Raw genomic sequence first — 15,287 nt, 5'->3', positions numbered from 1 at the left:
ATTTGACATAAGACAACCTAAATGTTGGACTAGGCTTGAGATAAGGGACATAGTCTAATTTGTACCCATGTAAATTGAATGCAATGTTCATCTTCCAATCCAGCTTCAGCATGTAAGTTGAATAAATAAGAATACACAGCCATGCACGCTCCTCTGCCAATCTGGAAGCAGTCTGTTTCAGTTTTCATGTTTTGACTATACCATAGCTTCTTGACCTATATGTACGTATCTCATGAGGACAAGAAGATTGCAACTGAGTAGATAAAATTAGGGGGGGGGGGATCAATGTAGCAATAACACAGTCCTGTACTTGCCACCAACCATTGCTCACAATTATCCATAGTATGGATAGTAAATCACTGGAAGCAATAAATGGATGTCTTCCTATTCCTTGGTGGATTGTTGGAGAACTGCGTTATTAGGAAAAACAGCAAATATGTCTAATATATATTTGCTGCTAATACATCTAAAAAACCCAAGACAATTTTGTAAAACACAATAATTGGACGTTGGAATTTTATGTGAAGTTTTAACCTAAAGAATAAGTCTTCTTAACTGTGATGAAATCATACTTGAAACCAGCACTTTTACAGAAAAATTGCTGTATTTTGATGACTGGGATCATAAGTGCTTTCAAATAAAATCTGTATAACAGTTTTGTAATTGGGACATTGGTCTAATATGCAGTAAGGCAATGATAACTATTTCCTCTCTAGAATAACTTACTTTCTTACCAAGAATGAGTTTAATTGAATTGTCATAAAAATACCATAAGCCCCGAATAATATACAACATTAAAACTGGTATTCCAAAGGGAATCACTTTAAAAAAAATACCACTAATGCTGTAATCCTTAATTTTAATTTATTTTATTTTCAAAATTCAAATGTATTAGTATGACTGAATTTTTGATAACCATTTTAAATTGAATTTAAACATACCAGTATGTTCCGAGTTAAGAAATTTCAAAATCTCTTTGGAATACTAATTTCATATTTATAGATTACTTAAAAGTATTTTTCTGGTAAAAAAAATCAACCTATTTCCCTGAATTGTTTCAAGACAGTTGATGATGTAAAGTTTAATATAAAATATTTAGTCACAAAATAGTATTGCTTTTGTATGCATTGTGGCAAGATTAATTTGCTCCTTTTCAATAAAAACTATGCCATCTCCCATAAAATTCTAAACACATTAGGAAATGTGATGTAGAACAGAATTACACATATGAAACAGGTACCAGCACAACAGTGAGATTATATTACATCAAAAAATTTTAATGGTCCCAAATATATACTCAACAACCAAGCATACACTCGGGGCAAAATAAAAATAAAATTATGACATAAAAGTGACATCTAAAATTCCATTCAATCTTTTAATTAAGGGACAGATATATCCCTCATCTCCAAACAAAAACCTGCAGTTTAAAGGGCAAAAAGGAACAGATTTAAAAAAAGAGGAAATATGTTGAGCCCTCCCCAAAAAGAGTTTTTTTAAAAAAATCTGTTGAAGTTTGACTAAAATGTTCAGAATGTGTGGTTTTAAAGGCAGGTCTCTTTATATAAAGAAACTGCTGGCATTCTTAGTTAATGAAGAATTGTGGCAGAAAAGCCTTTTCTTCAAAATCTTGTACATGGTCCAAAAAATCATAATCTGATTGTAACAACTGAACAGCCAATCCAGAATTCCACCATCAAACTCCTGCCCTGTTGGCGTTGTATTTTCCATTTCCTTCCCTGAGAAAAGGGCAATATGTGGTCCAAGCTGGAGAGGTCAAAGGCATGTTTTTCCATAAAGCGTAGTATTTCCTCCTCTTCTGCTCTGCCAAATTGGCACTGATTAGCAGAAATCTGTTTTAAAGTTGATCTGTGTTATACACAGTAATTCATTAGTTTATTATTTTTATAATATGGACTTCCCACTCTGGAAACCCAGAAACCTAGTTTATATCATAATCCATACTGGTCTTCATACTTGTCATTATGAAGACTCTAACTTTGCTTTCTGTGTCAAAGGTAGAGTTTCTTCATCCTCTTCCTCGTCGTCATCAGGATAGTCTACGAGCCCAACTAGTCCTCTCTGAAAAAATGAAAAACCATTTGTAATTGAATGGAGTTTTTCATAAATTTACCAGTTAAATGAATTGCTTCATGCAGAACTATAGTATCTTGATAAACACAATGTTTCCAATATTTAATTACAGTATTTATATTTAAATTATAATATTTAAAATATTTAAAAGTTACAGTATTTAAATTATAAATTACAAATACAGTGATCCCCCGATTATTGCGTTCCCGACCATTGCGAACAGGCTAATTTGCGATTTTTCAACCCGGAAGTCAAAACACCATCTGCGCATGCGCGCCCTTTTTTTCTATGGCCACGCATGCGTAGATGGTGCCGGGCAGATCAGCTGCTGGGCGGCTTCCCTGGGTCTTCCCCCTCTTGCTGGCGGGAGGGCGAGAAGCCCCCCCAGCACCCGCTCGCCCGCCCTTCGCCCGGCCACCCGCCATTCGCTCGCTGCTCGCCCGGCCACCCGGGTTCGTTTGGCTTGAGGGCTCAGTTGGGAAGGCGCGCGGGTGTTTTAAAACGTTGCCGCCGACATGGGGGGCTTGCTAGCACCCCCCAAACCCGGGTTGGGGGTTCGGGGGGGTGCTAGCGAGCCCCCCATGTCGGCGGCGACGTTTTAAAACACCCGCGCGCCTTCCCAACTGAGCCCTCAAGCCAAGCGCAGAAGTTCGCCTTTGGTGCTTGGCTTGAGGGCTCAGTTGGGAAGGCGCGCGGGTGTTTTAAAACGTCGCCGCCGACATGGGGGGCTCGCTAGCACGCCCCCAAACCCGGGTTGGGGGTTCGGGGGGGGGGTGCTAGCGAGCCCCCCATGTTGGCGGCGACGTTTTAAAACACCCGCGCGGCTTTCCAATGAGTCCCGAAGACAAACGCGGAAGTTTGACGTTTGTCTTCGGGACTCATTGGAAAGCCGCGCGGCTGTTTTAAAACGTCGCCGCCGGCATGGGCGGCTTCCTAGCAGCCCCCCAAACCCGGGTTGGGGGTCCGGGAGGTGCTGGCAAGCCCCCCATGCCGGCGGCGACGTTTTAAAACAGCCGCGCCGCCCCCAATCTTCGGCTCCTCGCTAGCGCTGCGGAAGTTAAAAACACCATCTGCACATGCGCAGATGGTGTTTTTACTTCCGCAGCGCTACTTCGCGAAAACCCGCTCGTTGCGGGGGGTCCTGGAACGGAACCCTCGCAATGATCGGGGGATCACTGTACACTGAACCAGTATCAAATAATATTAATGCAGGAACTCTCTATGTGGCTTTAACATTATTACAACTAAGAAATGCTTAGGTGATTTGTAAAGAATTAAGGTGCCTGAAATTTAAAGATTATGAATTGTTACTCTACCACCTGTTCTGTCTAATCTGAGTTTAACCACAACTTAAAACATACAATGGTGTCTCTTTAGCACTCAGGTAAACTCAAAATATTTATTTCTTAGGTTGCCTTTAGTATTAAATGAACGCTGTTCATGACATATCTTAAAAACTGACTATGACAACTAAATATAGCTTTACATTGTACAACTTTATTGTATTCTAGTACTTGGGGAATGACTTTCTAGAGTTTCAAGAGGGCAGATTTAATAGCTATAGGTCCATTGGGAAAGCTAATGATTTTCAATTTTATTTCACGTTCCCCATTAAAAGTTCATCATTTTTAAGTGTTCTATTGTAGATCAGGATATAAGGGAAAGCCAGAGCAAATGTGAAGCAATTTACCTCAAGAAAAGTGTAACAGTCCCAACATTTCTGATAATTTGAAGATTGAAGAACTGAGGGGAGAAGGTAAACTTTAAGGCAGTTTTCACCTAGTATTCCCAGGTGAAATCCTCTATTTGAATCCTCTGTAAGTTTTCTGAAGGTATGCATTTTAACCATCATATTGAGAAACTCAGAGAGTCCTGACCCCAATCTCTTAATCAATACTAGATTGATTTTTATCAATTATTCTAGTGGTCCCCAATCTTTCTGGCTTGGTGGACTACAGCGACAGTGGGGTGGGGGTGTTTCACTTTAACAAATGCAGCTTCACGCTTACGCGCTTGCCCACCACTTCTTGAGCATGATTCTGAATAGTCTGTGTCCCGTCATTGGGCCACAGAATGGGGGTTGGATACCCCTGAATTATTCTTTACATTTTCCAAGATGGATAATAAAAAACAATAAAAGGGGAACTGGACACAAACAATGATAATTATTTTAAATCAGTTAATTATTAAGCACATACAAAACTAGAGAAAGAAACAAACACTATTCAAACAAATGTCAGTTTTATTTGCATATTATTATTATTATTATTATTATTATTATTATTATTATTTATTAGACTTGTATGCCGCCCCTCTCCGTAGACCCAAATCGTAACTCTGTGGATTAAATAATACAAAAAACATAATACTGAGGCACGATCAGACTAAAGGGAAAGAAAGTACCTTTGTAGTTATAGCTGCCATCTGAGATGTGCTTTTAGAAACTGATCCGGGAGATCCTGGTGATCCAGGAGATCCTGGAGATCCAGGAGACCCAGGCAAATTACTTGCTGATGATTGGCTGGTGAGGTTAGTCTTTGTACCACTTGAGAAGGAAAGTTTAAAACTTGGACTCTGACGACCAGAAATGTTAGTTTTCAGAAGGACCTCCTTTTCTTCACTTTCTTTTACTAAAATGTAAAACAAGTTAGACTATTAAACAAATAGGATAAAAATATAAACTGCTCACATTACTGAAGTATCTTTGCTATTTCAATGACATTTTACCACCACCTTTCCCCCAAATGGAAAGGACATTAGTTGTTACCTATACCTACGCACTACTATTTACATGATGTGGTTGTGAGTAGGTAGAAGTAACAACTAATGCAAAGATACGAATCTACCAAGTAGGCAACAATATTCTTCAATAGAATGGCTTGCTTAGCAATTTTTATATTGTTTTTCAGTACTTTAATTCCAAAGCTTTTTAAATCTCTGAATTTTAACTGACTAAATTTTAGCTGTACTAAATTTTAATTATTCTTTTACCTGCTTCATGAACTGCTGCTGACTACCAATTTTTTGCATTACTTTCATTTATTAAAATGTTTTGCATTTACTTTTCTTTATTCCAGTGAAAGTGACTCACAGAAGAATTGCTGAATAGATACAACAGATTCTCTCTATAGATAGATACTTATTTATCTATTATATTGATAACATCAGTATTTACTTATTATCTAAAAACAGTCAGGTAAGTTTTTCTTGCTAACTTGCTTTTATGATTGAAGAGTGTTAGAAACAGATATAAAAATAATAGCAAATCCAAGTTGGCATTAGATTACAGCTATATCTTGACAATAATAGCATAACAGAATAGCAGAGTTTGAAGGGTCCTTGGAGGTTTACTAACGGTTACCCCTGCTTAAGCAAGAAACCCTATACCATTTTAGACAAATGGTTGTCCAATCTCTTAAAAATGTCCAGTGTTGGAGCAATCTTTCTGGAGGCAAGTCATTCCACTGATTAACTGTTCTGTGAAGAAATTTCTCCTTATTTCTATGTTGGCTGTCACCTTGATTAGTTTCCCTACATTTCTTTTTGTCCTGCCTTCAGGTGTGGCAGCCCCTTAGATATTGGAACATTGCTATCATGTCACCTGCCTTTTCATTAAACTAGACATATCCAATTCCTGCACCATTCTTCATGTTTTAGGCTCCAGTCTCCTAATCTCCTTTATTGCTCTTTTCTGCATTTTCTAGAGTTTCAACATCTAGTCTCAATATCTTTTTTATATTGTGGCGACCAAAACTGCAATATTCCAAATGTGATCTTATCAAGACATTATAAAGTGGTATTAACACTTCACATGATCTTGAATCTATCCCTCTATATAATAGAAGTTATAATCACAATAAAGGACAACAGAGGAAAAGCAGGGAGAGACCTATTCTAGCAAGATAACCCCAATTGGTTACTTTTGAAATTTGGTGTTGGAGAAGACTCTTAGAGTCCCTTGGACTGCAAGGAGATCAAATCAGTTATCCTAAAGGAAATTAAATCTGACTATTCTTTGGAAGGACTGATACTGAAGCTGAAGCTCAAATACTTGAAATGAGAAGAGAGGACTCAATGGAAAAGACCCTAATGTTGGGAAAGATTTTAAGGCAAAAGGTGGTGGCACTTCAACTCCAGCGGTCCTTGGAAGAAGCCGATTATCTAGGTCCTCAACAGTCTGGATTCAGGCCCGGCTACAGCATGGAAACTGCTTTGGTCGCGTTGATGGATGATCTCTGGTGGGCCCGGGACAGGGGCTTGTCCTCTGTCCTGGTGCTCCTTGACCTCTCAGCGGCTTTCGATACCATCGACCATGGTATCCTTCTGCGCCAGCTGGAGGGGTTGGGAGTGGGAGGCACTGTTCTCCAGTGGTTCTCCTCCTACCTCTCCGGTCGGTCGCAGTCGGTGTTAGTGGGGGGTCAGAGGTCGACTTCGAGGTCTCTCCCTTATGGGGTGCCTCAGGGGTCGGTCCTCTCTCCCCTGCTATTTAATATCTACATGAAACCGCTGGGTGAGATCATCCAAGGGCATGGGGTGAGGTATCATCAATATGCCGATGATACCCAGTTATACATCTCCACCCCATGTCCAGTCAACGAAGCAGTGGAAGTGATGTGCCGGTGCCTGGAGGCTCTTGGGGCCTGGATGGGTGTCAACAAACTCAAACTCAACCCAGACAAGACGGAGTGGCTGTGGGTTTTGCCTCCCAAGGACAATTCCATCTGTCCGTCCATTACCCTGGGAGGGGGGAAATCATTGACCCCCTCGGAGAGGGCTCGCAACTTGGGCGTCCTCCTCGATCCACAGCTCACATTAGAGAAACACCTTTCAGCTGTGGCAAGGGGGGGGGGGGTTGCCCAGGTTTGCCTGGTGCACCAGTTGTGGCCCTATTTGGACCGGGAGTCACTGCTCAGTCACTCATGCTCTCATCACCTCAAGGCTCGACTACTGTAACGCTCTCTACATGGGGCTACCTTTGAAAAGTGTTCGAAACTTCAGATTGTGCAGAATGCGGCCGCAAGAGCATGGGGGAATTGAGATGCTCTTTCCCCCTGGGCCTTTACAATTTCATGTATGGTATGTTTGTATGTATGTTTGGTTTTTTATATTAATGGGTTTTTAATCATTTTTAGTATTTATTGGATTATTATTGTACATTGTTTTATTATTGTTAGCCGCCCCGAGTCTCCGGAGAGGGGCGGCATACAAATCCAATAAATAAATCAAATAAATAAAGAAGGGGACAACAGAGGATGAGATGGTTAGATAGTGTCACTGATGCAATGAACATGGATTTGGACAAATTCCAAGAGACAGTAGAGGACAATGGGGGCTGGCATGCTATGATCCATGAAGTCGGGAAGAATCAGATACAACTTAGCAACTGAACAACAGAAGTTAAATTATTGCTGGCTAGGGAATTCTGTGAATTGAAGTGCACACATCCTCAAGTCATAAAGTTTGAAAAGCACTGATCTGAAACATAACAACCTTGTTGGATCTTGTGAAATGGGTTGGAATAACAGGAGGCAGATGGTCCTCCAAATGATCTAAAGACTCTTCTAGTTTCTGAAGCATCTCTCTCCTTGCAGCTTTTCCTGCTCTTTTCTAATTCATGTTGGCCAGGGAGATTAGTGATGGGACAATGTTGGCAACTAGTAACATGTTCTCTAAAGTTACTTACATTTTTTTCTTTCCATGAACTTGCTTATAGGATCCATAATATCTTCATCATTTTTACTTTTATCAGCGGGTGGCACCACTACCTCTCCATCTTCCATATCATCTTCATCAGTGTTAAACCACATTTCTTCTTCATCCTCCAAGGTCCTTGCATCCCTTCTGTATCTATGGTTTCTTAAGATGGATCGCATGCTATAAAAGGATGATTTTGTAATGAGGTTATAATATAAATACACTGCTAAGAAAGAGTATCATACTGAATCCTAATTCTCTAGTATTTCTAGAACATACTTAATCAACTACTTTAATACATTTCCCCAATAAACTAACTCCAGATTGCAGTCAATAATGAAAAAGAGAAGGTGCTCATATGTTAATGTGGCACATTCATTACTGACCTAGTTACTTAGCCAATTTCACTTGCATATATTAATTTGTAAAATGTATTTAAAATGTTGTAAATCAATCCTCAATTATTTTGTTCTACAATAAGAAACAAAGAGACTCTCCTAAATCAGTAAGCCTAATTGTGATCCGATTAACATACGGTAATTAGTTTTAGGCATAACATAAACTAGGGGTGATTATGGTGGCCCGCATGAGTTACGTGCAAGCCAAGCTTGCCCCAGCTCCACAAATGGGGAAAACATCATGAAGCATCACATCATGGTAGCATGATGCTGTGAGTTTGCCACTCTGACATAAACCAACTCCTAGTAGCTTTAAGGGAGTATCTACTACTCAAAGTCAGATCTGGGAATTCACAGGCATTCTTAAAAAGACATTTTTGTCATAAGAAGAGATTGTGCTTAAATTTCATCTATTTTTCACTTTTTCATAGATTTCTACTACATTATCTGGACAACTGAAGAGGATCTGCCAAGTGAGTGGTATATATAGAAATTATGTTTGTAATATGCATCTAGTACCTATACCATCATATTGGTTGTCAGGACCTTCTGTTTTTGGCAATGAATAATATGAATTTATGTTACAACATGCATGTAGAAAATTTATTTTGTTCAAATGTATGGATATATTTATTTTCTGGACAATACTTAAAAAAACCCCTTAAAACGTATCTCCAAAATAACGCATCTATTACACCACTGTTATTCTTGCCATTTCAAAATAAACAATTGGTCAACTATCCATAGAAAAAAACATATCAGTAACTGGACTATGAATCTTGTTCTATTTTTCAGTAAATTTTCAATAACCAAAAATCTAATTTCAGAGTGCACTAACCTGTCAAGTTTGGGATTATCTTGTCTTTCCCTTTGTTGCTCATAACGTAATTTCAAACCTTTGAAAGTCTGTACATAATCTACATCTTCTAGTGCCTTCCAATAATTCTCAATTACATGAGCTGTTAAGGATTTTATGTCTTCCTGGAAAATGAAGTTATTTTAATCCATTTAAAACATTTAAAAACTATACAATTTTGGTTAAAAACGTATAGTAGAGCATATCTGATCTGCTAATAAGCCAGGTAATCTTTCATGCATATAACTGATGAGCCACATAAACGCAATTATCACTGCAAAAAACAGCTGGTCTATTGCACTGAAGTGGAATAGTTGTAAACTGTCCACCTACTTTAGTATGTTTTTACTTTGTTGTTTAATATTAACATTTTGTCATTCTTTCAAGTAGAACAAATTGAAAAAAGAAATTTAAAATGAATTATTTGAAAGAATCCATCATGCTACATTTGGGTGTCATGGCAACATATCAAATAAACCAGTGCTATTTGTGGAGGCAGAAAGGAGCCTAGGGCCCCAATTCATAGTAATAACATGGTAGACTAAAGAATGTCCATCAAAATTTTACAAAATTGTTTCTTGTTCATTTTATTTTTGCTCAAAACATCTAGGCTTCAAAGTATAACTTTAACACAAATTATAATGGTGTTATTACACCTTTCTGAATCAATTCTGCATTAATCTCTAGCCCAACATATTATTTTTTTTCCTAAGGATCAGGAATGGTGATTTCCTTGTGTACAATCAAACAAAGTTCTTTATCTTCTATATTCCTGACCTTAATATTATAAAACCCTATTCTGTGGCAAAAGATTTAATCACAATCTTGATTCACATACATTGTGGATTTCCATTTTTACATATTTGTATATTTCTGCCTTTTAAACAATGGTTAATGGACATTTTTCCATAAGTCTTAATTCTAGGTAAAATTGACTGTAAATGTTTTCTTCAAAGAATCCATATAAAATCTCATACTTTTATCACAATCATATTATGAAAATATTCATTATTCCTAATCTCCAGTATTTCTGACTTGGTGAACTTCTGCCCTCAAGTTAATACATGAAAGTCAACTTGACTTAATTGCCAAGTATCAGCATTCATTCCTGTCTAAAAAGAAATACTCACCACTCTAATAAATTCAAACATTTCTATAATAGCAGAATTCATTAGATTATAGCGGGATCCATTGTTGAGAAATGCTTTGACCACTGGTTCAAACAAAAAACTTTTCATTATATAGCGATTGTAAAATTCATCCTTCAATCCAATTATCTTTCTTTTAAAACGTAGGGCACCTAGTGGAGAAAATACATATTTTCAATAGGGAAAACAGCTATTTTCACTCATCTTGTATACAAACAGTCCTAGGATTAGATCATAATCCTGTAACACTGTACCTGCAGACAACCTCCTACATATTCACAGATATACTTCATTTGACTTTAACATTTTAAGACTCTTTTAATTAAAGAATTGGTCAGTATTTTTATTTAAATAAATGTATACATTAATATTTTTAGAAAATAAAGCATGTTTTTCTGCAGTGCAGTGCTTCTTGGAATTCTATCCCCTATTCTGAATTTTAATAAAGGAAGGGGAAAAAAGCATACTGGAGATTCAACAGTATGTTTCTTTACCTTTTAAAAAGTGGATATGAGACAAAAATTCCAAAAAGACTGAACTGCAAAAAAAAAATCATGCTTTATTTTCTAAAAATGCTTGTGCACAACAATAATAATTGTGTCTAGTAAATGTATGTTTTACAACTGGCCATGCAACACTTCTAGGTAAAACTACAATACTGGTGAATAAAAACTGCCCACTTGTAATGATTTTTTACTTTTTATAGAGTGTATTGTCAAAAAGTAGTACTATATAAAACAGACATGTAATATTCTGTAAATTGATTTCTAGTTTTGCAATGAGAAGTCCTCTACCTCCTTCTATTTATAGCTCCTATGCTGTGCCAATTCTACACACAAATATCATCAAACTCTGCCAAAGTGGATTTGATAGGCTGCATGAAGGGAAGAGCAAATTATTTTTTTAAAAAGAAGTTATTCTATTTGTAGATATAGGGCCTTTTCTTAATGTAGCAACATTATAGTAAAAAGGAAATAAGCAAACTCAGTTGATACTGGAAATATACTAACAAGAGCAAAAATACACAGAACAAAGACAAGCAGAGTTGGGCCTTTCCAGCAGCTTCTCATCAATTTGGCACTATGATAAATAGTAGAAATCTGCAAATTATATCCCAAAGTATCTCAATATCAGGTTCCCTGTCCTTTATACCACTCATAATAGATAGTAAGATATTATGTAAAAATATAAATAAAAAATACACATAGCTAGTGTTGTGGTTGGCTCTGCCCCAGGGAATGTGGAGGTGGATGCAGGGGAAACTTCAATATGTCATAGGCCTATGTTATTGCCGACAGAGTCAGTTCAGAGTTTAGTTTCCTCGGACGAAGAAGAAGGTGGGAGTGACTTGGAAGAGGGGGGCTTGGCACACAGCCCAGGCAGTCAATCTCCATTATCTTCCATTGATTTGGATGAAGATGTCTTGGACCCACGCAAGCGCAGAATTATGTGTAGAAGAGACCAAGTAAGGACATATTACAGGAGATAAGAGAGGCCACCTGTGTTTGGGTGGGGCTCCAGTAATTAGGGCTGCTGCTATAAATAGCAACGTGTGGGTTTGGCCGTTGTGGAAGAGTATCTGATCGCAGTTCTTCAGAAATCGTGTGTTGCTGTTTGTTGATTTTTCACACCTTTGAAACCAAAGCAGAGCAACGTGTGTGTGTGTGTGTCTGTCTCACTTCGTTGGAAGAAGAAGGGGTGTGAAGTTTCTTCACAGCTGCTAGCTAAGTACTTAATGACTGCTTAAGAGAAATTGTACAGACTACCCGGTTGTTTTGGGACGAGTGCTCTTTGCAATAGTGCTTAGTTTATTTTGAATTTTGTGATAAAGAACATTGTTTTGAATTTTCAAACGTGTGTGTGTCCGAAATTTGTACCCTTGAATTTTCGGGAGGCTCCTACCAGAGAACCGAGCAGAACAGCTAGAAATTAGGGAGCAAAAATAAGGCTGTGCAGCACTTTGGATTCAGTCTCCAAAAAGTGTTTAAGACTATATGAAAATAGTTGGCGACAACACCTATACCCAGGATAGAAACACAGCTGTTCAAGGAAACCACACAACTCTGGGCAAAAGCTTCAAGGTTCTGCAGACAGATACTACACATTTGTGCTCAGGAATATTTTTAGGGATGAATTTCAAAGTACTACACAGTGCTATTAAAAAAACAACACAAATTATGTTTTATTTCATGTTTTCTGTTTTCATTCAAAACAACAGGCAAATGAAACATCTAAAAAGACTCTAAATACATAAAGGCAGAGGCCTATACTACATCATACTTACATAGTGCCAAGAATGCATGTTTTGAAGCCATTAGAACTAGTACTCTTCGAAGAATATCCTTGTTAATTATGTAGTTCTTTATATGGTATGTATGATGTTCTACACAAAAAGTTAATAACTCTAATATCAAGGCCAATAATTGGGCAGTCTGAAAGTCATCTAAAAGCAAAACAAATAATGTATTTGCTGATATACATTTCCATTATTTTCAACAGATGTCCTTTTATAGCTCATAATTTATTACCTGCAAAAGCTAAACATAAACATAAACACACGCTATATTGTACCACTTAATTTTCCTCTCAATTGTTAGGCATATAAAACAAATACTATTTAGTATCATTAAAAAATGAAGGTAAGCATAGACTTTTCCTCCTTGCCACTATTTCTTAAGTTACATTAAAAGCGAGCTGTAACATCAAATAACTTCTAAAATGGGAACACATTAGGTTAGACAGAACTATGATTGTCACAGAAATGTAACAGGGTATGATACCACAATAATCCTTACATTAGAGTTCTTCCTTATATGCAATCATCACTTGTTAATTTTAAGGTTCAGAAAACCGTGGAAAAACCTCTTAAAGGCTCACCTTTGCTAGGCTTTTCCTCTGTAGTATTGGCCAGTAATGGTGCAGTGAGAACATGCATACAATGTTTATAAAAGAATCCCAAGAATTCTGTCTTTTCTGTTTTCTATAGAATAAAAAGAAACCAATTTCTACTTAATGCATATTAATCCTTCAATGTTTTATCAGAAAAATAATAACGTAATAATTTATTTTTGTGCTTACATTTGCAGTAGCTAGCATGTTTTCTGGATCCACCAAAGTACGTAATAGGCCCATCAACTGGACTGCTCCTCCAAGTTCTGGATCTGTATCACAAATCATGTGTTCTATGATGAGGTTAATGAGCAAGATATCCTAATTAAAAATATAAAACACCAAAAACATTAAGCATAACTAAAAGGTGAAATAATGTATACCAAAAAGCAATTCCAGTTAAGAGGTCTGAACGTGTGAATCAAACAGAACTGTTTTTCTATATCAGCATCCACTAATATTGCACTTTTTCAAAAAAAAGTAAATGTGTCCCAAGGGTGACATTTTATATTATGAAAAGATTTTACGACAGTATCGACAAAGAGAGAAGATAAGGATCCCAATAAGAGTTATAACCAGTTTTTTATTGCTTGATCTATGAAGGCAGCAAAACAATGTATTTAATGTCATTGGCCTTCCAAAAAACTACTGAGGCCTGGCTTTTCTGGCAGGCCTGGGGCCATTGATCTTGCAGTTGTAATTGGCGAGATCCAGCGATGGAGTGATATGTATGGGATTTAAATTGTTTTAATGTTTTGGATATTTTAAATATTTTATTCTGCTGTTAAGCCGCCCAGAGTCCTTTGGAGGGGGGGGGGGCGTATAAATTTAATAACATAAAAAATAAAAAATAAGTAATATATTTGTAATAGAAAATATGCAGCAGGGGACTGAAATATTTGGTGTAGACAAAAGTAACACATCTTTTTAAAAATAAGCATTTATTTTCCATCCCCCACAAGAAGCCATCAGTAAATTGATTATTTTAGACAACTATATACATTTGTCTACAATTTTTCTTTTCAATAAATATTGTTAAAATGATCAACAGAGAATCCTGGATAAAACTGTTTATTTGGATCTATATTAACAAGCATTGAGACCAATCATGGAATAAAAGCCATAATGGCTGTTCTGTCAGTATTTTGGGGACTGAGTTGGGGGAGTTCTGCCCTCTGGTACTATGGAATCTCTTGGTGGCTTTCAATATCAAAGTCATAATATTTTCCTGGATATGATGCAAGGACTGGGACTGGGAGTACTGAGTTCTAGTTCTCTTCCTGAGTGGCTGTTTCCTATCAATGATGGTGGGGGATGAAAGCAGCTGGGGGAGATAATCTGTCAGCAGTTATCATCAATATGATGATACTGTTATCCACTACTGGTCTGACAGGAGATGTAGTGATACTCTGAGCCAGTCCTTAAAGAGTATTAAGAATGGGATGGCGAAAAGCACATTCAGACGGAAACTAGCAAGACACAATGGCTGTGGAATTCAAGCCGTCTGAATCAGAATATAGTCAGTCCTTAATTCTGGGCAGATTGTACTCCCCAGAATGAGCTGACTCATAGCATGGGTCTTTTTGGACCTCAGCTATTGCTCAAATACACAGAACCATGGCTAAAAGGACTTTTGTGCAGACTGGCTGGGTTCTCATAGTGCATTAAGCTAAAATCAAGAAGACAAATTACAACCGCAAAGACAAAAACCAAAGGCAAGTTTACACAAAAATGTGTACTTTGGTGAATGCACATTGGTGATCTAATTATACAGTATGCAATGTTACAACATTTCCATAGGTTAAATTCCTTGCTCCCCAAAAAGCTAATACTAATTGAAATAATCTAAATTACATGTTCTGGAAAGACTGCATTTTATTTACTAAACAACTCATTAAATGCCACTATAAATTGAAATGTATTTCAGAATCTAACAAATTATGTATCATAACCTCTCAATTGAAGCAGTACCATATTATAGAATATAAACTGGATTTATAACAGTTAACAAAAATACTTTCTGTCTAACAGAATTCAAGATAAACAGCAAAACTGTACCATCTGAAGAAAGTTTTATCAAAATAATATACACTGCTCAAAAAAATAAAGGGAACATTCAAGTAACACATCCTAGATCTGAATGAATGAAATATTCTCACTGAATACTTTATTCTGTACAAAGTTGAATGTGCTGACAAAAAAATGAAA

General features: G+C 37.1%; 1 protein-coding gene across 1 annotated transcript in view; it reads right to left on the bottom strand.

The window, feature by feature from the left end:
- Nucleotides 1-1,052: 1,052 nt before the first annotated feature.
- Nucleotides 1,053-15,287, bottom strand: part of PPP4R3A (protein phosphatase 4 regulatory subunit 3A) — a 42,692-nt gene continuing 28,457 nt past the window's right edge. Inside the window, exons 8-15 of the mRNA XM_070753626.1 lie at nucleotides 13,269-13,400; nucleotides 13,068-13,170; nucleotides 12,475-12,633; nucleotides 10,173-10,342; nucleotides 9,025-9,167; nucleotides 7,778-7,968; nucleotides 4,498-4,724; nucleotides 1,053-2,082 (exon numbers count right to left, since the gene is read on the bottom strand). Of these exons, the coding sequence (XP_070609727.1) occupies nucleotides 1,984-2,082; nucleotides 4,498-4,724; nucleotides 7,778-7,968; nucleotides 9,025-9,167; nucleotides 10,173-10,342; nucleotides 12,475-12,633; nucleotides 13,068-13,170; nucleotides 13,269-13,400 (1,224 nt within the window). The 3' untranslated portion in view covers nucleotides 1,053-1,983. The remainder of the gene's footprint in view (nucleotides 2,083-4,497; nucleotides 4,725-7,777; nucleotides 7,969-9,024; nucleotides 9,168-10,172; nucleotides 10,343-12,474; nucleotides 12,634-13,067; nucleotides 13,171-13,268; nucleotides 13,401-15,287) is intronic.

This window comes from Erythrolamprus reginae, chromosome 1, assembly GCF_031021105.1.
Source record: "Erythrolamprus reginae isolate rEryReg1 chromosome 1, rEryReg1.hap1, whole genome shotgun sequence".
Lineage (NCBI taxonomy): Eukaryota > Metazoa > Chordata > Lepidosauria > Squamata > Dipsadidae > Erythrolamprus > Erythrolamprus reginae.
The sequence above is the reverse complement of the archived record's forward strand: the minus strand, read 5'-3'. Positions and strand labels throughout refer to the sequence as shown.